Source organism: Lutra lutra, chromosome 8 (genome assembly GCF_902655055.1).
Source record: "Lutra lutra chromosome 8, mLutLut1.2, whole genome shotgun sequence".
Classification (NCBI taxonomy): domain Eukaryota; kingdom Metazoa; phylum Chordata; class Mammalia; order Carnivora; family Mustelidae; genus Lutra; species Lutra lutra.
Window position 1 is genome coordinate 35,916,045 of NC_062285.1, and position 27,622 is coordinate 35,943,666.

Genomic DNA, 27,622 nt, shown 5'->3' on the forward strand with positions numbered 1-27,622 from the left:
CTTTCACTTCCTTTTCTTTCTAAGAGTAAGTTGCCAAAGAAAAGAGTTTGAGAGACTTATACTCAAATACTTTGCCCTCCTCTCGGACTCTTGCCCCAGCCAGAGGCATGAATTATGTATGAATGAGACAAGCAAAACCTTTCTTTAAACAATACCACCACCACCACAACACAGAGGGGACTGTGAAGTCTGACAGAATATTAAGTCTGCGCAAAAATTTTTTTTTTTTTTTTTTTTTTTTTTTTTTTTAAGCACAGAAACAGCCAGCACTATTGAACCACTCTGTGCTGTTGCCCTGTGATGCTCGTGGCAATTCCAAGGGCCACACAGCGGTTGGACCCAGAAGGCAAAAGAGGCAAACTGAGAGCATGGGAACCCCGGTCCTGGGCTTGCTCTGCCTCCTACCCACTGAGGCTGTGGGCACTGACCTCCACTCCTGGGGTATCTTCATCACTTATCACCCAGGAGCACTATTACCTCACAAGGCTGTGCGAATAATTAAATGAAGGGGCGTATGGAAAGATGGTTCTTTTCCTCAAGACATTGATAATCATAACCGAGGATAAAATTCACATGTAAAACAATGACAGAAAAACATAAGACCACATCTTCCTTTAAATAAGATAATGAATTTGACTAAGCATGTTATGTTGACATGTTTCTCACAGGTAAGCAAGCTAGCTGTCCCCCTGTGCTCGGTGGAACCATGCATGAAAGCACCATGTGAAAGGCGAAGAAATGGCACGTGGACGGGGGTGTATTCGGGTGGGCAGTGCAGAGGCCCCATGCAGGCCTTGCCGAAGGCTTGAATCTGTCCCTGGGTTTTGGCCTTTGGGAGGCTCCGGGGACACATCCTGTGCTTGCCTGCAGAGGCCCCCAATGCAGAGCCGCTCATTTCGTCCTCACAGCCATGGACAAGGGAGCTTGAGCTCCATCCTCCTGAGGTCCAGAAAGAGAGAGTAGCTTGCTGAATTCCATGCGGAAGTCAGGAAAGGAATCCAGATTTGAACCCAGGCCTGGCTCCAAAATCTGCACCACCCCAGGCAGCCTTCAGACTTAGCTGTTGACAGAGTCCAACTTCTTCTTATTAAAGCTGAATGGTCTAGCTAAAAAACAGGGGCTGGTTTTCCTATTCTGTGTGAGTCCCAAGGAAGTGGCGCTGAGTGAAAGTCAGGGGACAGCCAATCGGGCGTCATGTCTTTCTCCTCTCTCTCCTCTCAGGTCACTGTTGTACCTTCTTTCTCTCTGATCAGAAAGGAAGGATCCACGGAACTAATAGCCTAGGGAACTACTCCTCCTAGGAAGGGAATCCGGGGACTGGGGTCTGGGGAGGCATGTTGGACAAGACCTCCCAGTATCCTTGAAATCATGAAAGGGGGGACTCCATGTTCCTCTGACAGACAAGGCTGACTCTCCTGGGCACTTCACCTGCCTCAACCAACTCAAACGGACAGGACACGAATGTGCACCCAGCACCAAGATCTGGGAGAGCTGGCAGGGCATGGAGGGCAAGGGACGGACCGAAAGCAAGAAGATGGACAGTGGAGCCATTTAGCAGTGATGTGGGAGGCTGCGAGTGGGCATCCCAACTTCACAGCCTGTACCCAGGGGCTGGGGGCAGTCGCTTTATTTCATATTCTCCCATAATATTGAATATTGGATCATATATTGCTTTTGCAATCTGAAAAAGTGAACACCCGAACAAGAAAGTCCTAACAATGCGAGGAAGGCTAAACTGCCCCACGTTCCTCAACCTAAGGAAGCTGGTCTGTGCTCCTGGCTGCGAGGCAATGAGACCTCAGGGAGCCCCTGAGGTCTCACAAGGGCAGCAGCAGGTACCGGTGGCAACACCTGGATGGAACGAGGCAGCAGCAGATACAGATGGGCGGCCTTGTGCTGAGTGCTCCCATGTGTGGGACCCCACCCCAGTGCCTCACATGGAGGTTCTGTCCACTCCTCAGAGACCTCTATGAGGGCGGGGCCCCTGCTGAGCCTCCCGCAACCTGAGAGCTCAGGAAGACCACCGGATCAATCTCAGTGCTGGCAGCGGCAGAGCCAGGGCCCCAGCCTTGGGTTAGCTGCTGCCAGCCTCCTTTTAAAGAACCTCCCTCTGGATGCCTGGGTGGCTCATTTGGTTAAGCGTCTGCCTTCATCTCAGGGTCCTGGGATCAAGCCCTGCATCGGGCTCCTTGCTCAGGAGAAAGCTTGCTTCTCCCTCTGCCTGCCACTCCCCCTGCTTATTCATGCTCTCTCTCTCTCTCCCTCTCTCAAATGAATATTTTTTTAAAAATAAAATTTTATTTTTATTAAAAAATTAAAAAATTTTTATTTATTTGACAGAGATGCGAGAGAGGGTATATAAGCAGGGGGAGTGGGAGAGGGAGAAGCAGACCTCCCACTGAGTTGGGAGCCCGATTCGGGGTTTGATCCCAGGACCCTGGGATCATGACCTGAGCCCAAGGCAGACGCTTAACCAACTGAGCCATCCAGGCATCCTGAATAAATAAAATCTTCAAAAATAAATAAAATCTAGGGACACCTGGGTGGCTCAGTTGGTTAAGCAGCTGCCTTCGGCTCAGGTCATGATCCCAGGGTCCTGGGATCGAGTCCCACATCGGGCTCCTTGCTTGGCGGGGAGCCTGCTTCTCCCTCTGCCTCTGCCTGCCATTCTGTCCACCTGTGCTCGCTCTCTCTCCCTCTCTCTCTGACAAATAAATAAAAAATCTTAAAAATAAATAAATAAATAAATAAATAAATAAAATCTTAAAAAAAATTAAGAACCTCTCTCTCCAACCACCCAAGGAGACTGGAGAAACCCAAGGCAGGGCTGGAGTACCAGCTCTGCTTTTTATTCCAAACTGAGGCATACTTGGGCTCTTACTTTCTTGCATAGTCTGGAGCAGCTGGTGTCTCCTGGCCCTGAACTGGCCGGTCTTTTCTGGAAGCGCTGGGGCAGAAGCGGGCCTGGCACTGCCCTTATTTATTTGGGAAGGGAGGACATCAACCACAGAGCCTAAAGGATTAAAACTTCCCATTGCATTGTAAGTACATCTTCCTCTCCTTTATGCCTTAAAGACAAACAGAAGCAAAGTAAAATCCATCACACCCTGGCATTCAGAAATTCCAGCTCAAACTGCTGAACCCCTCTGAGGTCCTTCCTAAGCAGAAAAGAGAAATCAGGGTAGAAGCAAAGTTGGAAAGCCTGTCTACACCACCATCTAATCAGTCCCCGAGCCCCCACCACCTCGACTAGGATCAAAGATGGCAGGCAGGCAGTCACACAAACCCACCAGGAATTGGAAGCTGGATGCCAGGCCCAGGTCATCGCTCCACTGTAGGTTTGGGTTACACGTTGACTGTGGGTCCTTCCACCTCCTTGGGCCACTTTGCTCTACTTAGATGAGGGTCTTTTTTTTTTTTTTTAAGATTTTATTTATTTGACAGACCACAAGCAGGCAGAGAGGCAGGCAGAGAAAGAGAGGGGGAAGCAGGCTCCCCACTGAGCAGAGACCCCCCCCCCCCGCAATGTGGAGCTTGATCCCAGGACCCTGAGATCATGACCTGAGCCGAAGGCAGAGGCTTAACCCACTAAGCCACCCAGGTACCCCTAGAAGAGGGTCTTGAGTGGTAGGAAAACCCCAGCTTGTGGGACATCTGTTCTTAGAATGGTGTTTCTGGGTGAAGCAGGATTTTATTAGCCATATTTCGGAAGAATACGAAAAGCAAGGCAAGGCTTTATTTACACACGCTCTTCATGGTCTTGGCATTGGGCTGACAGCAGACACCACAGGCTGACAGAACTTCCGGCATGTGTGGTGAGCAAAGGCCAGTGTGAGCTTGGGGGCTCCAGGGAAAGGAAGGGAACGTGGGAGGAACCAGGGCATGACCTTCAAGGAAGGGTCCAGAAGCCCTGGGGAACTTCACAATTCCATTTGTACTGGTTATGTCCACAACAGGCAAATCCATAGAGGGATGGGGAGCTGAGGAGGGTGGGTGGTGAGGATGAAGGGGTGCTGGATTTCTTTCTGGGCTAAGAGAAATGTTCTGAAATTGATGATGCTGATGGTTGCTGAGTTCTGAACTCTTAAAAGCCATTGAACTGCATAGGGTCAGCTGTGAATGACATGGATGTGCACCGTATCGCAATAAAGTTGTTAGGGAAACAAGCAGCCACCCTAGAGAGAGAGGGGACGCAGTGAACAATGCTAACTGAGGACACGTGGCCTCTAAGGCCAGCAGAGCTGGACGTCAAGGCTTGTGGGGAATGCAATGCAAATGACAAGTAGGCTTCTGGGCACCAGGGCCACACTGGTTGGGGCACGCCGGTGGCGTGTCCAGTCCACCATGCTGTTCCACACTCTGGACATGGAGTAAGCACTTTGTGGAAGCTGGGGCGACATCACCGAAAGTTCGGTAGGCATGTGGCCCCAGCGAGGCCCACGGGCAGCTTACTGGAGGGGAGATAGAGCCTGAGAGGCCAGCAGCTGGGAGAATGTGGCTCCCAATCTTGCCTGGTCTGGAAGGGCTCAGCGCAGAACACCGAACATGGGGTAGATTGCAAGTACCCAAGTGGCTCATGGTTCTGGGGGCCAGCGAGTCCCAGACCAAGGAGCTGGCAGACTGGATGTGTGGTGGGAGCTTGCCGCCCGGGGTCACAGATGACCATCTCACTGCGCCCTCACGGGTGTATGGAGCTCTCTGGGGCTCCCTCCTCCCAACCTAATCACCTGTCCCTCCACTACTGTCACACTGAGGTATTTTGGGGGACACAGACACCCTGTGTGCAGCCCTGCCTCCCCTGGTCCTTCGTGGCCGTGGGGCTGTGTACAGGCTGCATGCAGTCTGGGCCTCCGATCTGCCGTCCCCGCGGTTGCACCGGGAGATCTCACAACTGGAAGGACCGGACAGCTGGGAACTTGACCTATGGTAACACGTGACTCCACAGAACGATGTGGGGTTCTCACCAGAGTAGACACATTTATTCCTTCTTTTACTGATCATCTCCCTTGTGTGCACATGTCTGTGTCTCTCTCTCACACACACACACACACACACACAAAACCTGGGATGGTTTCCCATCACTCCGTCCCTGAAGCTTGGAGCTCCAGCTGAGGGCGAGGGTACAGGCGAGGAGCTCACCCGAGTGCAGGGGCACACGGCCTCCCAGGCCGGGACCCAGACAGACAGACAGAAGCCCTCAGCTCCTCCCAAGAAGGCACCTGAAGAACAGCTTCTTTACCCACTGAACTTCAGCATCTCTCCTCGAATACTGCCTTTGAGCCTCAGACTTTTAAGTACAGAGAGGCCCATTTCCCTCTCCCTCAGAGAGTCCTGCTCCCCTGCACCCACCCTGCCGGAGCCCTCCATATCTCACACCCAGGCTTGGGCGCCCAGCTCTGGGACCTCCAGAGCTCGGGGGGTGCTGCTGCCCAGAGGCTTTCGGGTATGTTTGGTCCTCAGATCCTTCCTCTGCAGGGCAGCAGGTAACCCTATCAAAGGAATGCCAGGCCACTGGGCTGATGTCCCAACTCCCCTAGCCTGGCCCACAAGCCCCTCTCCAGTCTGGGCTCCAGCTGCCCAGTCCTCCCACTCTAGCCCCCCTGGCACCAGCCCCACCCCAGGCGCCGCCCCTGCCCCGGGGACCGCTGCCCTCTCCAGCCATAGTCTCTGGGCCCAGCTGCTCCTTCTAGGCAGACCTCTACCAAGCCTTTCTAACACACAGGACCATCCTGTTTGCTAATCTGTCACTCTCACCAGACGGTAAGCCCCTTGGTGACCAGGGCCACTACCTTGTAAGATTTACCTTTACATCTCACACGCTTGGCAACAAGAGGTGCAAAATAAATGTTGCATGACTGAAAATGGCACGACGGTGGCTCAAGGACACTGTATCGCTGGCTCAGGGCAGGGACAGGCTATGGATTCTTGCCGGGACAGAACACGACCAGAGGGTCAGAGAAAGAAAATTCAGGGGCAGACCTAGGGCTCGAGAGGTCCACATCTAAAGGCAAACACTTCATACAGGAATCTATATATATATACAGACACTCGCATGAACCCTCGTGGACACACACACTCCCTTCTCTCAACACCCTGTGTGCGGGGAGGCCCTAGGGCTCCTCCGGTTCCGCACTGTCCCAGCCGGAGCTCTTCTGAAGCTCTTGGAAGAAGAGCCTTCTCTGGAGGCTTCTCAGGTTCTCTAGGTCCTCGGGAGAGAGCTGCTTGGCCAATGTCCCCAGGTCCCGCTCTTCCTCCTCTTCCTCCATCTCTGTGAGTCCTTCGGGGGGCTGTGGGGAGCTCCTGGAGATGTAACCCTGGTCAGACTGCACCGACTGCCGTTGCTCCTCCTCGGAGGGCATGCAGAGGTCTCTGAGAGCCACTGGGGCTCTGTCCCAGCCCTCCAGGGCCTGGCAGTTCAGACTCTGCTGGAAGAGGGAGAACATCAAGCCTTCGAGCTGCTCCCGGACTTCATCCGGGAGGCAGCTGGGCGATGCCATCAGGCTGCTGCAGACAGGCGGGGCCTCTGAATCCACAGGGAGGCAGAGGACGCTGTTCCGCTGTGGGCCGTAGCCCTCCAACAGTGGGCAGGCCTCGTCTGCCTCCCCCACAGCCAACCGGCCAGCTGCATTGCTCTCGGTGGCCAGAGGAATGGGTTCCACGGCCTGAGCCAGAGGGACCTCCTCCATTGGGAGCACCGCGGTCTGGAGAGCCTGGGCTGCCAGTTCTCCTTGGGGCAGGAGTTGAGGGTCCAGCCTCGACAGTCCTCTTCCTTCCTCACTGATGAGCAGCTCTCCCACCAGGGCACCCTCGGAGGCGGGTTCCTGCATCAGGGGTTTCTGCTTGATGATCCCTCTTCCTGGCAGCAGCAGGGGCTCCTCGAACACCTCTTCGTGCAGCGATGGGAGGTCCTGGTCATCCGCGGAGCAAAGGTTCTCACGCTCAAACCAGTCTGGGCACTGGACCTGCCACTGCCGGAACCGCTCCACTGCCTCCTTGAGCTGCCAGCCGCTCGGGTTCTGCAGATAGTTCTCACCTGTGAGCTCCCCGACGCGGTGCATCCGGCCGGGTTCAAACATCTCCAGGTCCTGGATCCGGAAGTACACTTCCTCAAATCTGTCCATGAGCGGGTACCTGGAAGTGATGTTGAAGAGGTCGGGGATGTCACTCTCGCTGCTGATGTCACGGAAGTAGCAGACGATGTAGGTGCCGAAGCAGGCTGGCTTCTTGAAGTCTGGTAGGATCATGTTCATGGCCGCGGTGAAGAGGTCCCCCGCCGGCTTCCAGCGGTCACACCGGAGTTGCACGGCTGGCTCCTCCCAGCCGAGGATGGCCTGCCATTTGGCCCGGGTGCCTCGGGAGCACAGGATGATGATCTTGGAGTTGGTCTCCACCATCTCCTGCTTCTGGCGGCCCACCCAGGTCATGACCCCCACCTCTGAGATGACCTGCTCCTCTAGCAGGTCAAGGGCCACTTCTGTGCCACAGACAGTGAGCAGGAACTGGGCGAACTTCAGGACCACATCCACGTAGAGGGGGTGGTCGGCGGAGTAGACAATCCAGACCTTCCTGGGCTTCAGGGGTGGTGGGGTCAGGCTGGTCTCTGGCAGGACATCTGAAGGAAACAAGGAAAGCCAGGCCCCTGGGTTTGGTTGTGCATCTGCGCTGACCCTCAAACCGCTGGCCCAGGGCAGCGGTCCCACTGGTCAGCCTGGGGGCAGCTGGACCAGCAGACACCGGCTCCCCATTCTCAGTGATGCAGCTGACGCCTTGCAGTAAGGCCCGTTCTGGCTGCCTGGAAAGAATCAGTGTGGTGCCTTCTGGAAGAGTGAATTTCTTCCTCAAGATTCCTATCTGGCCTTGAGCCTACACTTTAATTATTGTAATTAAAAAGAAGAAAAGGCACAAAGACCTGCCTACAGAATACTGTTATAGTATTCTATATATTCTATAATCTGTTATAGGCAGGACCTCTCTTCATCAAAGATGGTACCCTACTCTTCCTTCCCTTGCCCAAGTGATTTCAAAAATGTATCCCAGCCTGGCCATTTGTGGTCCTCTCTGTGTGGAGGTCCTAGAAGGCAGGTCCTCCAAGCTAAGGTCTCCTGAAGGAAGTCAGGAGTTAAGTTGCAGAAGGCAACCCACCCCTGTGTCTCAAGAGAACCCTTGAGCATGCCTTTGACAGCAACACTCACCAAACCCAACCCACCCACACCAGGAAACACTGACCTGTGCATTTGCTGTCATTACCATATTTTTCACGATGAGACCCTGAAAGAAAAAAAAATACACTGGAGCGGCTCTTTTGGAGGAGCAACAGGGACCAGTTCCCGGGGGCGTCTGATGGAGCGCTGGCCCACCCCTGACCCAGGGCAGACAGCATTCAGAAACAACAGTTGCTAGGTGCTCTGGGGCCTTTGCAGGACCCCGTGCTGTGAGGAGCTGCTCAGGTGTGACCCCCAGGTCTGCCAACAACAGCTGGGAGATCTGGGAAAGTTCCTGAGGGCTCTGGAACTCAGTTTCTTCCTCTGTAAAAGGTGTCTGTGTGGTGGAGATTAAAAGAGATTGTATCTGTGAAATGTCTGGCACATTGTACACAGTCAGCTGGGGTCAGGAATATTCTGTAGCACTGACCTAGCCAGGAACCCCGGCATGGTGACTAGGGGATCCCCCACATCGTCCCTCGTTCTAGCAACGGTTCCTCTCCTCCCCACGGTCTGGCCAACCCTGAGGAAACCCCCCAGTGCAGGGAAAGCCTCTTCCCCAGAAGTGTCCTTGTAAGAGGCTTACGACACATCTCCAGAAGCAGCCCCCACCAGGCCCATTTACAACACTTCCTCCGGGTATTTCTGAGGTGAGCAAAGGAAACAACATTCTGAAGCAACGGTTCCCCCAGAGACGCAAGGAAGGAAACCGTGGTGCGGGAGTCAGCTCCTCAGTGACGTGGCAGGACGCCCAGAACGCACGGGTGGCCAAGGAAGACTTTTCGAACCTGAATTTCAATTCCCACCTCTTGGGCCTCTTCCCAGAACTACCAAAGGCAGTCAAACAAGTGTCCTTTCCTTTACCCCATGGTGTAGGGGACTCTTCAATAAGAGGTCAGAGTGTAACTATGGAAATGAAGAAAAAAGCCTCCCTGGCATCTATGGAGGGCATTACAGTTTAGGAAGCACTCACGGCAGGAGGTGGGGGTGTGGGTGGGGTTGGGGGGTGGGGAGGGACTGGCTCAGTCAGGTAAGCGTCTCAGCTCATGAGATGGGGCCCAGTGGGGGCTCGGCGGTCAGCGGACAGTCTGTTTGAGATGCCTTCTCTTTCTCCCGCCAGCCCCCAAATCAATCAATCAATCAATCAATCTTTAAAGCACTCACGGAGATGTTAACTTATTTGACCCTGCTAATGGTCCTGTGGAGAAGGGCCCTCGAGGTGGGTCTTCCAGAGCCCATCACACAACAATTAATAATGACTGATACTCAACCTTGATGAGCCTTGTAAGTGTGGGAACAGCTCTCAGGCCAGTGAAGGAGCGGTGCGGGGCCACGGAGGGGCAGGAAAAGGCCCAGTCCCTCACCAGAAGGCCTTATGTGCTTTCTGCTCAGAACTTGGCCAGACAGGGCTGCAGGAAGAGGGAGCTGCTATCTCCCAGCACCCACTGGCCAGGACCCTCCACGCTGGGCCATTCAATCCACACCCCAACCTTGAGAAGGAGGGGTTATTATCCCATTTTCCAGAAGGCAAAACCAGATCTAAGGTTTGTTCAGCAAGCTGCAGGGAGGCAGATCTGGGGGCCACATCTGTGTGTTCTGGGCCCATCCAGAGCCTTCTCTGTCACATCATGCTATCCCTTGCTGTTCTCTCTGACAGATGTACGCGTCTGGGGGTGCTGCAGGATGGGCTCGTTCAGGTTCTCCCACCTGCCTGGCTGATCATGTCTGAGGCAGGGAAACCCTACCCTTACTCCTCCAATCCAGTTCATTTTAAAAATATTAATTTTGGTAACAATAAACAAAATTATGGCTAACATCTGTCGAGCAAATAGTGCCAGGCTCAAGTCTAAGAAGTCATATACGATATTTCATGTAATCCTTCCGTTCGTTTTATGATGTGGGTATCTTTCTAATTTCTATTTTATAAAAGAGGAACCCAAGGCTCAGGGACTGAAGTAATTGGCCTGGGGCGTAAGTGGTGGGGCTGGGATCTGAGCTCATGTCAGCCTTCTGCAGGTTAAGCTCCTGACAGTTAAGCTTGCTGTGGCCCAATAGACACAATGTCGGTACTTCAGTTGAGATGGAAGGGCTGGGACTACAGGGTGCCCCCCCAGTATGGCCTCTCAGAGACTGGAGTGGGAAGAGGAGGGCCTGGGGAGAAAGAGGGGAACAGAGGGGCAAACCCCGTGATGATCCTTACCCGGCAGCCTCCAGGTCATGCAGACAATCAGCAGGATGACGGAACCCACCAGCAGGATGGAGATGCCCGTGATGAACCCGTACACCCACAGGGGTATGTAGTCTGTGGGAAGCGGAACGGCATGAGTGACATGGCAGAGGAGGCCCGCCCCGCCAGCTCTGAGCTCTCCCAACCCCTGGGCAGTCCTCTCCGGCCTGTGCCATGACATGCTGACGACCTCCACCCTCGGGCTGGCCTCCTTCTCTGCCTGGCTCCAGATGAGGCTCAGTGAGGGACTTGCCATGTGGCCCCTGACGAAGGGCCCCAGGGACTCCTGCAGTGGACGGAAAGGACAGCTGGCCTTACCTGCAATCGAGACTGCAATGAGACCAAAGGGAAAACAGTATTCATTATTAGCAGTAATAACAAAATCCACCACTGATGTCCACCAGGGGCCTGCTGGTGACCTCGGCCCTACCCTGAGTGTTCCAGACACCCGTTCCACTTAATGACAATGTCTACAGGACACATGTGAGATGCTGGCCTGCTAAGAGGTGCCCCAACTCCCACCTGGGGGCTAGATCCTCATTACGGCCGATGGAATGGCTGTGGCTCTCTGCCCCCATTCGGGGCTAGGCTGCTATGGCTTCTGAGTCGGGGGTGGGCCACGGTGCCAAAAGAGGGGATGGGCAGCTCTGCCACTTCCCTGCTGAGTGCTCTTGGACAAGTTACTGAACATCTCTGTGCCTCTGTTTCCTCATCTACGTACTACAGGAGGCACGCTCTACTTCATGGCCCGAGGAGTCACAATCCGTGGGGATTAAAAGCGGACGTGGTAAAGGACTTTGTGGTCCGTACTGGAACTCTCGGACATGAACAATCCCCAGTTCTTCAGTCACAGAAGTTGAGGATCAGAAAAGTTACGTATCTTGCTTGAGGCTACACAGCTAATGAAAGGCAGTCAGGAGGCCAACCCAGAAGTGTCTCTACAGCTCCGTGTTGCAAGCCTGAATAACTCCAAGTAAAATTAAAGTCCACCCCCACCCTTAGCACCAGGTCAGGGCTCAGCTCAAGGTGCTAATCTTCCTTCACTCTCAATTCCCCAAAATGCCCTAGAGCAGCCATACACCTCCTACCTGGAGCATCTGGAATTTCTGGGCAGGGAAGGGTTATGGAGTGTCTGAGACAGTCGTTGAGACAGCTACTGAAGAAGGGCTGGATCTGGGGGAGCAGAGAAAGTGGGGAAGAGAGGGCCGCTGAGATGCTGGGTGGGGGGCTCAGGCCCTCCTCGAAGGCTTCCTTGCCAATAGAGGCTGCTGCGGGGAGCAGAGCCTGGCCGGCCACTCCAGGACCCCCAAGGGGCTGCGAGGCAGATCGCCCATCGGCTACTGGGTGCCAAGAAGCCCTGCCCTGGGAGGCCGGGAGTATGGGGCTACAGAAGGCAGAAAGGATGCCTCTCTAGGCAGGGAGCCCCAGGGGGTCGGGGAGCCAGGTCCCCGGAGAGAGCAGGAGTCCTTGAGCTGCCCTCCTTCCCTACTCAGCCCCTCTAGGTGGAGTGCCCTCCTGTGCGTGTGCTCCCACACCTGCCCGCACCACACGCACCAACCTGCACTCGGTGGCGGCAGCACCAAGTCCGGTCTGACAGGGTGAGCGTGACGTTGGCCCGCTGGTGGAACTCCTCGAGTGTGGGCTGCAGGGAGAGGAGAGGGGGCATCAGGCTGGACTGGCACGAGCTTGGCGCAGTGCTAAGGCAGCTGCTGAGAACGTGGCCATCGCTGTCCAGTGGGTCCTGGAGGAATGCCGTGTGGAGAACGGCTCTCTAGGTTTCCGTTCCGGGAAAAACTCCATTTCCCTATGGCAATGGCTCATTGATGCAGGAACACATCTAGTGACCAGTGTTTCTCTCTTTGCTTCGGCTGCTGAGGATCGTGAGGACAAGCCTGTACTCACAGACAACTGCCTGACACACATTTTCCATAGAAACCCCACCCTCGCTTCATCTTGTTTCCTCATCTTTATTTCCCCTTTGTTTCGATACCCACGTTTTAAAACTCTTCAGGTCCTTTTCGGAACAGGTGGAATAAAAGGCAAGCAGAACCAGGGGGCCTATGTGGAAGGAGGAACTGAGAGGATGGGGGAGGCGAGCAGGGGAGAGATCAACTATACAATGGAGCCAAAGGAAAGAGCCACCACAGACCTGACTCTACGCTGACCACGTGTCAGAAGGAACGACAAGAGCCGAGTAGTGCAGACCTGGGATCAACCATAGTACTGGGGGGCTTGACGCCTTGGCATTCGTGCTCAGGACAGTGACGCCTTACCTTGGACACCATGAGGCCATGATGGAAGCAGCTCTGATTCTGTGTGTGTGGAAAGCTGGTCAGCAGGATCTGGTAAGGGGCAGACTCATTCCACAGGGTGAAGCTCAGCCGCAGCTGCTGGGCCTCTAGGGTCTCTGCCGTGATGTTGGGGTCCCACAGGCTGCCTGCCCAGGGCACAGACACGGGTTGGGAGTGAGGGGGGTATGTGCGTGCGCATGTGTGCACTCGGGGAAGCTCTCCCAGCAGGGCCACTGGCCGCCGTTACCTGAGCTCACACATGGTGTGGTCATCCTCATCCTGGGGTCCTCGCAGCCTGCCAACCCAGAGAGAAGGGGAACCACTAAGCTTCAGCCTTAGAAAGTGGCTTTTCCAGACTCCTGACACCAGGGATAACCACCTCTTTCCTTCTGGGGAGTCTGTTCAAAGACAGCCCTGTCAAAGCGAGCTCCAGGAGTGAACTGCTGCCATGGGCTGGGGCTCCACGGAACTGGGGGCTGACCTGGTTGTGTCATTCCCTCCTCTCTCAGAGAACCTTCCAGACTCAGCTGTATTCCTCAGCTTGCTCTGAGAGTCTCCGCCCACTCCAGTTCCTCCCCCACCCACTCCACCCGCCCCAAGCTTTTGTTGCCGTTGCCTCTGACTCTTGACAGGGGCAGAAGTACTTTGTTCCTTCACAGCAGCGTTTCTCCAACTTTCCTGTGCATTACAGTAGTATCTGATGCAGTCGGTCTGGGGAGGGTCCCTGAAAATCTGCATTTCTGACAGGCTCCCAGGTGATTCAATGATGCCACTGGCTTACGGACTGCCTTGAGGACCACCGCTCCAAAGACCTCTTCCTGACTTCCCTTCCCTAATGGCCTTGACTGTAACATTTTCACTTTGGTTTAAGAAGACATGTGACAGGTATGAACTGCTGCGATAGGGACTAGGTCAGTCTACTATAGAAACAAGGGAGGGCCCTGGGAGGTTCACTCTTCTGACAAGCACTTAGAACACCCGACCTGTGCCGGGCACTGGTGTAGGCACTAGAGATACAGTGCTGAATGAGGGAGAGCCCCTGCCCTCTGGAGAGCACGTTCCAGTAGAAGAGACCAAAGAAAAAAACAGCATAATGTAACACCACGAAAATATCATGACAATGTGTCAGGGAGTGATGGGTAATATGAAGAGAAATAAAAGCAGGGTAAGCAGACTGTGTGTGTGTGTGTGTGTGTGTGTGTGTGTGTGTGTAGCACTCCAGGAATGAAGAAGGCTGTCATCATTCTGAACAAGCATTTCCTGCACTGCCTTCTACACACAAGGCAATGGTGGGCTCAGGAACGTGCACGGATGAGTCTAAGCCCCAGACCCTGTCCTTGGGAGGGCTGGGGCTCCACGTATACTTGGCTTTGAACAATGAGCAATGTAGGTTGTGGCTGAGATGCTGGCAGGAAAGGGACCTAGAAGGTACACAGACATCAAATGACATTTTAGAAGGTAAGCCTAGCGGTCTTCCTAGGCACGACAGGTCTGAGGGGGATGAGGAGATGGTGTCACACACGGGACGGCGATAGATAAATGTGGGTAAAAAGTGAAGAACCAGGCAGGGCAGGTGTGAATGAAAAAGACAAAAGTGCAGAGCAAGGTGATGAGAGCTGGGACAAGGCTCGAAGCAGGGGTCAAAGCTCTCCCGAGAGTGGCTTGTCTTCCTGATGCATCCTGGGCAAGGAGCTCCCCAAGCACAGCGTCTGCTCATTCTGTAGGTACCTTGTGCTGACAATGGTAGCCATGGCCCAGCTGAGCAGGAAGGCTCCTATCTGAGCCACCTGCCGATTTCTTCTCCAAGAGGAAGAGCCAAGTGATGAAAGGAATGGCTTGGGAGGGCACTCTTACCAGGCACGGGGAAGTTCCTGGACTGGTGGTTTGGGTCCCCATCAGGGATGGGTTTGGGCAGGTTGTGAACCGTCACCTCATACTCCTGGCCAGGTTCCACCACAAAGTGGCTGAAGGTAAAATGCCACTGAAGAGAGGGAGGAAGGCAAGGTTGGACAGGTCACACACACACACACACACACACACACACACACCTCTCCCCCAGTGGTGTGTGCCCAGAGAACTCCACCCCCACCTGCCCCTTGAAAGGTCCATGAAAGGGGAAGATAACAACCACCACAGCAAGATCCAAAATCAGAGGGAGACGCGTCTCTGCTCTTTGCTTCCTCTGGTCTTCGCTGCCTACTTAAAAAACCTAGATTTGGGCTCATCAGTAGACAGTAGTGTCATACGCCAGAAAATCTGGGGAAAGCCAACACAGTCCTCCTCCCTCGTCAGCCCGCAGACTCCAGAATGGTGGGGTGAGGAAGCTGAGACGGAGGACTCGGGGCTAGTGGGAGAGCTAACACACAAGAAGCAGCTAAAAACTGTTTGTTAAGTGACTCTTCCTCCTTAAATGGGAGAGCCTGGATTTCTTGAGAATGTTCTAGAATACAAAAGTGCAGAGGGAAGGTTACAGAATCCCACTCAGCCTGTGCCTGCAGGTGCCTTCATTGCAGAGGTAAGAGAAGGTGTGAGGATATTTTCTGGCTGGTGCAGATAACACATACGGATTTAAACTCACATCCTAATTAGTCTGGGTGTGGACGGGGGTGTGTGGTCCTTTGTTTCTAAAGCCATCTAGGCACCTGGGCTTCAGCAACCAGCCAGCAGTCAAGTTTGGGGGTTCTCATTAAATAAAGGGGAAGGGAACTGTCTTGGCTGCTTGGGTTTACGGAAGATCCGTGAATAGGCCTTTTGGTAGATTTTGACTGGCAGTGTTCAGACAGGAGCTTGCCCCGGAATCACTTGGAAGGCTGGTTCAGCACCAACGGCTGGGCCCCGACTCAGTGTTTCAGATTCTAGAAGTCGGGGGTGGGGCCTGAGCTTCTGCATTTCTGACTGGTTCACAGGACGTGCTGATGCTGCCCGTCCTGGGACCACACTCTGTGAACTGATACTTTAAACCCGCCAAATGTGAATCAACCTTTTACCATCGGGCAGCGAGCAGCAAAATAAATGGAGAGTTCTGCAGAACTCCCTTGCTTGTGCCCCTAGCCATGGCAGTTCCCGGATCGGGCAGAGCTGCTCTTTGCTGGAGGCAGGCCCTTCCCGCCACCCCGTGAACCTCGGTTACACAGGAAGGGAACAGGAGTGGGGCTGTGCAAGGCCTTCCCCTCAACTTTATGCTGAACAACTAGGGAACGTTGGGAGCAAAAGCAGGGGTGGGCGTGTCTGGAACGTTCCCAAAAACACGTTCTGCCCCTCACTATCATGAGAGGAACACAGTCCACTCTGGAGCCGGCTGCTTACCCGCTGGCGATGATGCTGCAGTCTGGACAGAAATTCAAACTTGACGCACAAACGTTCATTGGTGTTCAGCTGCAGGACAGATAGCTCAGCACCCTCCAGGAAGAGAATGCTCGCTGCCGGTAGGGGAAGAGACAAACACAGGCAGGTCAACAGAGACAAACCGCTGGGCGTGGCACTTCCCTGCCCGTTATGCTAACTCACTCTTAAAGAAAATCTGTTCGCTGTACCTAACCCTCTACTTCCTGTTCCCTCCAGCTCACTCCTGGGCCTAGGGGAGCTGACAGCCTTGCAGGAATTACTTCCCAGCCAGGCAAGGATAATTGAAACTTTACGCTGGGCCAGAGGTAAAGGCTGTACAGATTTGTGGCTAGGGTATTGGCGATGTGGCCTGAGTGTCCCAACCTGGCTGTCCCCATCCTTGGAGAGGCTGGGGTAGGCACCAGGGGCTATAAGGAGGATGACCTCTCCAGGGCCCCGGTCGCAAATGTGGGGCTGGCTCTTGTTAACCCCAATCTTCCTGATTCTGTCTACAGCTCTCTATCCCTGAAGAGGTTTTGGTGGGGGGAGTGTTGTTTTAAAAACATGCTAGCCCCTAGGGATGGTTGTCTGGCTTAGTAGGATCTCAGGGTTATAAGTTTGAGCCCCACTCAAGGTGTGGAGAGGACTTAAAAAAGAAAAAAATTCCTGCCTCTAAATTAAAGGAAAAAGCACACTGGCCAATGTGTTACCATTTGGTATCACAGTCAGAGAATGAACCACTTGACTTTTTTTTCTGGGGTGATAAGGATTTTAGACCGAAGGAAGGATGGTGGGTTGAGAAGACAGCATCATGGGTTAATATCTAAAACACTGAAAAAGGACTCATTGACCGCATGAAATGATGGAGGCTTTCGGCATGAAATTTAGGCCCTCGTGTCTGAGCACGGGTCCGGGACCCCATTTTGAATCTGGTGGGAGAGGCAGCTGGTCTGATGTACAGGCTCACCTAGAGGAGGGTAGACCCTTCAGCACCGTCCCCCTCCCCCCACGCCCGCTCACCATCTGTCTGCAGGGTCCATCTGATGCGAGCCACAGGTAGGAGGTCTCCATTCTGGTTGTGGGCAAAGTCCAGGTGGACCTGGACATCTTTGGGGGATGAAGGGGTCAGATTTCGAGGGTGGATCCAGCTGTCATCCAGGCAGGTACCTGGAGCCAGAAAATGCAGGAATCAGAGAACGCCATGCTCTGCGAGAACCTGAAGAAGCTGCTGGAGAAGGAGGCATGCAAGCAAGATCCCCCAGGAGTGGCTCCAGAGAGCTTGATCGTGCACGCACAGGGCCTGGGACCCCGGCCAGCTCTGCCACCCCGCCCCTCTCTTCTCCAGCTTGCCTGAGCCCCTGCAAAGCTCTGAAGTCTAAAGGACATTTTAGGAGAGGAGGCAAAGCATGAAACTTGGTTTTGGGATAAGGCAGTGAAATGGGGCATGGGAAGGAATGGGGTAGTAATAAAAGGTGATACATATTTTATGCCAGGGCTCGTCCCTAATTAGCACAGATGCTTGAATTATGTGCCTCCTGCTTGAATTGAAACATAAAAACAGGATCAACCTCACAGGTGTCTCTCACATTCTAGTGACAAGATCTGGCAAATCAAGTCATCTGGAAGACACACCGGGGCGGCACCCCAGACAATGTGTTCAAAACCTAAGTGACAATCCCATGTCTCACTTCCTGACTTTCGCATCACGGCTATTCTCGATAGGAGGCGCAGGTGCACACGGCCTGGATTCTCAGGGATCCCTCCCGCCAAAGGCTGTCACCCTCACCCTGAGCCTAGGGGGAGGGACAGCGCTCCTGTCAGACAGCTGCACGAGGTTAGCACTTAATATTAGCAGGACGAACCCAAACAAATGACTTACTATTCTTGACTGCGCAGTTTAGTCCCTGTGGAAGAAAGGAAGGAGGTAATTACAGCAGGGAAAGAATGGTCATTCATCAGTTAGGCTCCCCATGCTTCTCTTGGCTCATTCTTAAGACTAAGATGTCCACAGCGCCACCCTTGCTTTTGGGGGCCACTCCTGGGGCAGGGAATCATCATCTCCTCACGCTTCTCCCATCCTGCCCACCCAGGGAGAAACAGGATGGCAAGTGTGTCCAGTGGATGACAGAATGGAAAGGGCATTTTCTGAGTAACTGTTAACAGCTGAGAACCTCCCGCTTTTAAGAGTCTCATGCTCTACCGACTGAGCTAGCGGGGCGCTGGAACCTCCCCCTTTTAAAAGACACTGAGAGGGTTCTCTCGGGGCACTCCACTGAAAGCCCTCTAAATACCCTGGGGCCCCGCACCTCCCGTCTGAACGACAGCGCTGCGAGAGAAGGGAACAAAACCACAGCTCCTGTGACAGGGTCAGCTGCGGAAAATTCACCACCTCCCTACGAGCCCTCTTAGGTGCCAGGCTCTGATCTGGGTGACCGAGACAGAGTATTTCTCTAATCCTCACATGAATTTAGGACTAAGCATTACCCTCAGCCCTGTTTTATAGATCAGAAAACCGAAGCACAAATGTGACCTCATAGCTGCCTCCCACTTTGGCAATATGTGTGAACTCTCTAACCCAGAGGAGCTCTGGAGAGCCAAATTTAGAAGCCCTAATTACAACCAGTAGGAAATGCAATCACTGACTTCAGTCTGGCCAGCTGACTCTACTTCGGAAGACACGCACACACATCCTTGGAGCTGAGTCACCTTACCACCACTTACCAGCTAAGTGACTTTAGGCCAGACACCAAATGTTGCCAGGCCTTGATTTCTTCAACTGTAAAATCAGAATGATCATAATACCACGTCCAGAGCATTGTTGAGAATTAAATGAGACACACATTAAGATCCTGGGGCAGGGAGTGGGCTGGTGGAGATGGCCGTGTGAGTGTGGGAGGGAGCCCTTTACTTTCCGCTTCTAATATCTGCATTACAAAAAGTTTCAAACAGCGGAAATATATTTGTGTATTGATTATACAGTTAAATAAAATAACATAGCGCCACCAACCGTTACACAGCCTGCTTACTAGAAGCCCTAAGACAATCATGATGAAGAATTTTGTTGGCTGCAGGGCTCAGGGAACCATGTCACTGCCTGCTCAATGACACAGTATTTGTCTAGTGTCTGGCACATAATGGCTGCTCTTTAATTACTGGCTGCCTTTCCTCAGAGCTTGGCATTTAGTAAGCACTCAGTAAATGGAAGCTTTTATTATAAGGGGTGACCTCCACATATTCAGGTTGGCAATAGAGCAAGGGAGGAACTCAGGCTCATTTATTTTGACTTAACCCACACGCGCAAAATGGACCAATCAGGTGGAGTAGAAAGACAGATGTTGAAGCAGATCAGGAATACAATTTTCAGGACAAGAGAGGGATTTGGTGTATGCATGTAAACCAGGTGTTGGGGTCAGCAACTGCCTGTCTCTCAAGAGGGAGCAGAGAGACGGGGTAAAGATGGGAGAAGATGTCCACCAGGGTTCACTCACAGAGTGGATACAGGGATAAAAACCTGCTCATGCTCCGGGACTGATTCTAAGCATGCCATTTCATCCAGACCCTACCCTCTGGGACACCAGCTCATGAGGCCTTGGGGTCCTGTCCAGCTCCCGGTGCAGAATTCTCCCTCACCCACGGCCATTGAAACCCTGTGAGGCACTCACACATTCAACAGAATCCACCAGCTGCCTCTGCTCATTCTAGGGTCACTCTGTTTCCAAGGCGGCGAGGAGATTAACTTCCACGCACATGCTCATTTCTCCTCCCACCAGAAACTCCTAGGACTAGGGCACAGAGGACAACACTGCTGTTGACTGGGAAATATCACATAAAGGTTAAAGAGAATGAGTTACGTAGCTATCTTTTGACCTGGAGTGATGCTTAAGATGTGTTGATGAGTAAGAAACGTAAGTGAAGGACTTCTTAGCATATGATCCAATTTTCTGTGGAAATAAGCGATGAGAAAACCCTTCCCATATATGATACATATGATGAATATCATTGTATGAACATATAAAAATATGTGGACAGATATATAGCAGGTCGTTAACACACGGGTTACTGGAGTAAAGGGATGGAAGCAGAACAGATGGAGAGAGGGAAGATGAGGGGAAAGAGATTTAAACAGAAGAGAAAATTATGCGTATCAGTGAAATACAGAGTAACACATTCCATTAGAGGTCATGGCATGTTGACCATAGACATATGTTATCTTCTCCCTCTCCCCAAACCATAGTAAAGTTCTAGGAAAGAGATCATTTTTAGGAATTTTCATGGACAAAGAGAAAACACAGTGGACAAAAGATGTGAACAAGTTAAAAAAAATTTTTTTTAGATTTTATTTATCTATTTGAGAGAGAGCATAAGCAATGGGCATGGTGGGCAGAGGGAGAAGCAGGCTCCCCACTGAGCAAGGAGCCCGATCCCAGCACCCTGCAATCATGACCTGAGCAGAAGGCAGCTGGTTAACAGACTGAATCACCTAGGCATCCCGAGAACAAATTTTTAAAGGCCAAGTGGAAGGAGGCATAGGCAAATGGCTCAGGTCAAGTGGAGGAACTTGGATCTGAGTGGTGCAGAAGGCAAAAAGGATAAGAGAGAAGCCAATAGAACCTTTTAAAGCATCAGGTCTTTTAAAGGTATCATGTGTCTGGAGAGGTAGTATAAACAAAGGAACCGAAGAGGGTCTGGTTCAGTGAAGTTCTGCACAGGGAATGTTGGGAACCCTTACCTCTTTCCCTGCTCTGATCTCAGAACACTGGCAGCCAAGCCCTGAAAAGACCTCTCGATTCCAACATTTGAGAGTCCACTGATGGACAGGATATGTTCTCTACTTGCCCGACTCCCTAAAGTCCAGCGATCAATAACCCCTACCTACACAGAGTATTTAATCAGCTTTTAAAGACCTCATTCTTCTTTTTTTTTTTTTCTTTAAAGATTTTATTTATTTATTTATTTATTTGACAGAGAGACATAGCAAGAGAGGGAACACAAGCAAGGGGAGTGGGAGAAGGAGAAGCAGGCTTCCCCCTGAACAGGGAGCCTAATGTGGGGCTTGATCCCAGGATCCTGGGATCAAGAGCTGAGCCAAAGGCAGATGCTTAACAAATGGGCCACACAGCCACCCGTAGGACCTCATCCTTTAAAAAAATTTTTTTCATTAAGTTTTTCATTTTAATTTCAGTATAGTGAACATATAGTGATATATTAGTTTCAGATATACACTATCATGAGTCAACACTCCATACATTTTCATTACTCAGTGCTCATCATGATTAGGACCTTGTTCTTAAAATACTCTCAGATGGGGCAACTGGGTGGCTCAGTTCATTAACCATCTACCTTGGGTTTGGGTTATGATACCATGATCAAGCCCCACACGGGGCTCCTTGCTCAGTGGGGAGCCTGCTTCTCCCTATGCCTGCCACTCCCCCTGCCTGTGCTCTCACTCTTTCTCTGTCAAATAAATAAATAAAATCTTCATTAAAAAATATTCTCAGGGTCGCCTGGGTGGTTCAGTGGGTTAAAGCCTCTGCCTTTGGCTCAGGTCATGATCCCAGGGTCCTGAGATCAAGCCCTGCATTGGGTTCCCTGCTCGGCGGGGAGCCTGCTACCTCCTCTCTCTCTCTCTGCCTGCCTCTCTGCCTACTTGTGATCTCTGTCTGTCAAATAAACAAATAAAATCTTAAAAAAAAAAAATCTTCCCAGACAGTCAAAGAGTATGAGATACTTAAGAAGGGTTTCCTGTATGAAAAATAGATAAAAACATACACATTTTTAAAAATAATGCTGGGAACAGAATAAAATTAAAACAAACAAAATTATGATAGTTTCAAAGAGATAAGAGAGGACACTGACAAGGACAGGATACTGTGGTAAAATGAGAAAGCAGGGACCTTGGAAATGAACCTTGGAAATAAAAAAAACCCATAGAAGGGTTGGGCTTTAATTTAGGAAATTTCTCTGAAAGTAGAATAAACACAAACAGAAATAGGAGAGAAAATAAATGACTATTTAGAGAATGAATTCAGGAAATCAAGGTATGATTAACTGGATTTCCAGAGGAAGAATATACACAAAACAGAGGGGAAGAAATTAAAAAGCAAAGAAAACTCCAGACTGAAGGATACATACTTCCAAATTTAAAAGTTTCACTGAATGGCCTGGAGAAATGGCCCAGACCAAGGTCCAACATGATGAAAATTCTGGAATACCAGGCATAAAAAGATCTAAATAATCCCAGAGGGAGAAAAAGTAGGTACCACACACAGAGAGTCAGCAAGGTCCTGGCCTCCTCAGCATCTGCATTGTTTACTAGAAGGCAACAGAACAAGGCCTTCAAAATTCTGAGGAAAAATTATCTTTAACCTGTGATTTTAATGCCCAGCCAAATTAATAAAAAGTGTGAGGGTATATATGTGTATATATTTCCCTCATACCCTTATACCTTTTCTTAGGAACTGTAGGAGGATATGTTCCAGGAGAATGAGGGAGGGAGGCCCTGGGAAGACACACAGAGGATCCAAGACAGGACAGCGAGTATGACAGTTACACCACAGGCCTAGCCAAGGATCTGTTGAGGCTGGAGCTGGAGAAGCCGGGATTCTGGGAGGAAGTTCTCTGGGGGTAGAGGGAATGGAATCGATGGAATTATCTGATGTTTGGAGAAAACAACATCTGACAAATCTGACAGAAAAAAACCTGACTAGTTACATGGAAGATTACGGAAGAATTAAGGCACTTATCTCGGAAAGGGAAAAGGAATTACACCAGAAAAGGAATGTAATCAAAGTACACCTATGGGCCTCAGCGGTGAAGGTTACCTACTTGTTACAAATACAGATGATGGATTTCACTAAAATTGTGTTATAACTACAATGGGGACATTGGGAGAAGCCATGGAAGGAGAAATGTAAGAAATTTAAATTTTTAGCTACTATGAGTCAATAGGTAACATCTAACATTGACAAGTCAAGAATAACAATATAAGTACATTTAGAAATGTGGAGGCAAATGCCAGGAAGGAAAAAAAAAAACCTAAAATAAGTGGAAGGTGATCATCTTTGGGAACATTTTAGGGAGTAGCGAGGGCTGGGACAGAGATCTGTTGATTTGGGTTTTATTTTTATTTTTTTTAAAGATTTTATTTATTTATTTCAGAGAGCGCATGCAGGTGCACATAGTGGGTGCGGCAGAGGGAGAGGGACAAGCAGACTCCATGCTAAGTGCAGAGCCCTAAGCAGGGCTCGATCTGGGACGCTGAGATCAAGGCCTGAGCTGAAATCAAGAGTCTGAGGCTCAACCGACTGAGACACCCAGGTGCTCCCCACCCCCATTATCCTATTTTTACTGATGAAAAAACTGAGACACAGAGAGGTCTGTTAAGTGGCCCAAGGTCCAACAGAGCTGACCCTCAAACCCATGCAGTTTTGCTCCAGAATCCATGCTCTGAATCACAGCTATAACATCTAAATGAAAAAAAAAAAAAAAAAGAAAGAAAGAAAAAAAGGGACACTTGCAACAGGTAGGTCAATAGTCTCTCTCCACAGTGGTGAGGATTAAAAGGAAGGAATTTCTTTTCACTGTGTCAACCTCTGTACATTCAAAGAACAACACCAAGTGCCTGGTCAAGAAAAGTGGGCTCTGAAGTCTCAGCCCAGCACTCCCTAGCAGGGCGACCTTCAGCCAATCACCCAGCCACTCTAGGAGGGGGCAGTGGTGCGGCCTGGTGGGCTGTTGTGAGTGTGGAGGGAAGCTGCGCAGGTGAAGCCCCAGTACAGTGCCTGGCCCGGAGCTACGGGTCCATGGAATGCCCTGGAGCCTTCCAAAGCTACAACACATGTAGTTTGGTGCCTTCACTCACCTCCACGGTATCTGCTCTCCCCAGAACCCTGTGAGGTGAGCTGCTTTTATCCGTGAGAACACTGGCTCCTTACAGCGGAGTGACTGACCCAGAGCTGCAGAGCGGGTAGGCAGGGAAGCCCAACCCAGAGACCAGGTCTTTGGACCCCGTGTGGTCTCTCCCCTGCCCAGCCCTGCTGGGTGTTGCCAGCAGCTCTGTGCTGTTACAGTCTCCAGAAGGAAGGCCTGCCTGGTGCGGTCAGGGTGCGAAGTCGGGCGTGATGGCCTGGGAACTGGTAACTGGGCTGGCAGCCAGGACTGTTGGAATGCCTCCACCAAGTACGAGTGTCCCCAGAACACAGCCTTTTACACCAGAAGAGTGGCATGGCAACCGGAAGGGAAGGCTTAAATCAAACATTCTGCCACAAGTCAAAACCACAAAGTGCTCAGGAAAGAAAAAAGAATTTGTAAGACAACACACATCCTGTCTATAAACAGTATGTTAACGCTCATACCGACCAAATCCATGTCACTGTCTTCCCTTGAGCTCCCGTGGGCTAGCTGTCTTGGGGGACCTGAGGAAAAGGCCGGGCCAGGGGAAGGGCCAACCTGGAGACTGCTCAGGAAATTGCAATTACTTATGGTCACTCCAATATCGATTTCTGTGGAGAACCCAAGAGTCATCTGGGTTTTGAGCTATTAAACACAGGAAGCCAGAAACAGTGCTATGCCTGGTCTCAGGTAATCACTGCTTTTCATTCATTCATTCACTCATTCCTTTGACTCTCATTCCACAAATATTTATCAAGCCCCCACATCCTGTGTGTGCAGCATCAGGCTAAGAACAGAACAGGTGTGCAGAAGACTCCTCTCTGTCTTGGGAGACAGTCACTGAACACTCAATCCACCTGGGCTTTGGACAGGCATTTATATTCTGGAAAGTGGTTCGGACAAACTTTGTGATGGCTCATCCAGCCCTTTCTTGTGGAAGGGAGGACACCCAGCTGCAGGCCATTTGAGCTGCTCAAGCTTGCAGGGATTCTAGGTGGTGAAGTCAGGATGCAAACGCGTGCTCTGAGAAGGCAGAGAAATCTGAAAGGTGCTTGTTTCTTTCTTTTTAAAGGGACTAGTCCAGGGGTGCCTGGGTGGCTCAGTTGGTTGTGCCACTGGCTTCGGCTCAGGTTGTGATCCTGGAGTCCAGCATTGGGCTCCCAGCTCTGCAGGGAGTCTGCTTCTCCCTCTGACCTTCTCCCCTTTCATCTCTCTCTCACTCTCTCAAATAAATGAATGAAATCTTAAAAAAATAAATAAAGGGACTAGTCCATGAAGATAAGGGGGCTGCGAGCCAGGTGGGAATGTAAAGGCAAGGTGGGGGAGGGGGAAAAACCGTGGGAGATCTAAGACAACTCTGGCTGGTAAGTATCTCTCTCCAGCCCTGCTCCTGCTCCTAACTTTCAGAAGTGCTTCCCACTGAGCAATTAAAGTCAAACAGTCTAGCTCTCACACCAGGGCACCATGGAGTCCCTACCTGCCTTTCTAGCTGCTTCTTTCACTTCCCGGCCACACACACCCTCCACTGCAGCCACCCACTTTATCCTGTCCATCCAAGGGCCTTGGCTCAACCCCTTTCTGCTGCCTGGACTGCTCCACAACCTCTGGTTCTGAATTTCCCCCCCTGCAGGGCTGCCCGAGTGCCTTATCTGCGATGAAGAACATCCCAGCTGGAAATAAGTTTTCTTCTTGGAATTCTGCACATTCCCTGGTTGCACAAAGAGCACTTGCTACAGGCTGCCCTGTACCATAGTTAGCATCTTCAAGCCTCTTCCCCTCCTAGATGATTTCAGTTCCCGGACATTAGGGTCCCAGGGGTGTTTCTTGACAGTTTCAGTTCAGAGCAACAGTAGGACCTTGTATTTTGCAGGCAGCTGGCAAATGGCCACTAAAAAATGAACACCGAATTCTCTAGGTAGAATAGTTCTATACCAACTTCTGTGGGAAGGATCTGCTGAGCATATGTCCTGTTTTGCCTAAAAGTGGGAGTCTCAAGACCATTTCCCAACATCTTTCACATAAAAAAAAAAAAAAAATCCTGCTAGTCATTCATCTCCACCCTCTTTTGGCAAATCCTCCACGAAATTAGATAAGGAGAAGTGTCTCCTTGGTTGTTTCACAGCCTCTGACTCAGATACTGGGTCAGAGTGGTAGCAGGGGGGGCGCCTGGGTGGCTCAGTGGGTTAAGCCTCTGCCTTCAGCTCAGGTCATGATATCAGGGTCCTGGGATCAAGCCCCACATTGGACTCTCTGCTCAGTGGGGAGCCTGCTTCACCCCCTCTCTGTCTGCCTCTCTGTCTACTTGTGATCTCTCTCACTGTCAAATAAATAAATAAAATCTTAAAAAAAAAAAAAAAGTGGTGGTGGGGGTGGGCTGAGGAAACCAGAGAGCAAGTGGAGGAGAGAGGGCAGCTTTGGGGGGAGAAGTTGTGGAGGTGGGCACGGTGATTTGCTGTTTGTTTTTTTGCCCTGAAGATGGTCCTCCACAAAAGGCCACTTCCCAACAGGTGGGTGTGTCACTTCCTGGGGGAACAGCCCAGGTACTACTTGACAGATACAAACTGGACCCTAGTGGTGGTGGGAGCTGGAAAGGTGGTGTCTTAATCCTTTGCCCAATCCTCAGGGCTTCGCCCCTCTGGAGAGGTGTCGCCTGGAGTTAGCCGGCTACCCTCCGCACAAGTGTCCCGGTCTCACCGTTCCGGGCCCTTAGCCCGCACCCGCCGTCCGGATTCGCGCGCAGAGCTCTAGAACCGCGGGGTCTCTCCCGGGGAGTAGGGCCAAGATCCGAGGCGGCCCCAGACTTCCGAACAGCGGCCCCCTAATCCGAATGCCGGGGCTGGCCGGACTCCTTTGAGGGGAAGCTCTCGAGGTCAGGATGGGTGTCCGGGGCTTGGGCCGTGGCCTGCCCCGGCACCACGGGGATTTGCAGGGTGCACAGCGAGGAGGCCGCTCCGAGCCAGTCCTGGCTCCCCCGAAGGGCCCTCCCCACCCCTTTCTAACCCACTCTGCCCGCCTCTCCGGCCTGGCCCTACGCCTCCCTCTCCTTCTCCGAACCGTGGCGGCCCGGCGGCGGCCCTCCCGCCTCCTGCCCAGGACGCCGGGTCGGGTCGTTTACCCCGAAAACTCCCTCTGCTCTCCCGTCCTCCCCGCAACTCCCACCACTCCAAGTGTCCCCCGGAGCGTGGCCGCTCTTCGTGGCCGACCGTCGGACCCGCTGAGAACCCCCGCTCATTTCCCGGCCAGGGGCACCTCGCCCACCCCCACAGCATCCTCGGGGCGCGTCGGGGTCTCACCTCCTGAGAGCAGACTGGCGCCGGGTAGTCCAAGAGTCGCGGGGAGGCGCGAGCCAGGGACAGCCCGCTCAGGAGCAGGGGCAGTAGCAGCCGCCCCAGCGGGGGCCCCGGGAGGAGGGGTGGCCCGCGGCGCGGAGTCCCCATGGTCCCGCGCTGTCGCAGAGCGCTGGCGGCCCGCGGTTGGGGCTCTGCGGGGCACCGGCCCTGGGCTTCCCCTTCCTCGGAGAAGCTCCGAACTAGCTCTTCTTCGCCCGCTTCCGGCTTCCAGGAGCGCAGGGGCCGGGCCGCCGAGGGGCGGGGACCCGCGCCGCGTTGGGCCCTCCTCCCGCGGTGCGCGCAGGTGCTCGCTCCTCCCCTCGCTCCTCCGCCCCGCCTCCGCATCCGCCCCCGGGTTTC

General features: G+C 52.3%; 1 protein-coding gene across 3 annotated transcripts; it reads right to left on the reverse strand.

Annotated features, from left to right (window-relative positions):
* Positions 1-3,708: 3,708 nt before the first annotated feature.
* On the reverse strand, positions 3,709-27,622 carry IL17RA (interleukin 17 receptor A). Of its 3 annotated transcripts, XM_047741092.1 has the most exons (13): positions 27,227-27,622; positions 17,923-17,947; positions 17,064-17,210; positions 16,026-16,138; positions 14,574-14,700; positions 12,967-13,014; positions 12,702-12,865; positions 11,987-12,070; positions 11,517-11,601; positions 10,747-10,758; positions 10,402-10,503; positions 8,227-8,268; positions 3,709-7,612 (listed from the first exon to the last, which is right to left on the reverse strand). In XM_047741092.1, the coding sequence occupies exons 1-13, from the start codon at positions 27,605-27,607 to the stop codon at positions 6,111-6,113; spliced, it is 2,832 nt and encodes a 943-aa protein (XP_047597048.1). In that variant the 5' UTR covers positions 27,608-27,622; the 3' UTR covers positions 3,709-6,110. The 3 variants fall into 3 exon arrangements, with proteins under 3 accessions (XP_047597048.1, XP_047597049.1, XP_047597047.1); XM_047741093.1 differs by lacking the exon at positions 10,747-10,758; XM_047741091.1 differs by having other exon boundaries at positions 10,402-10,758.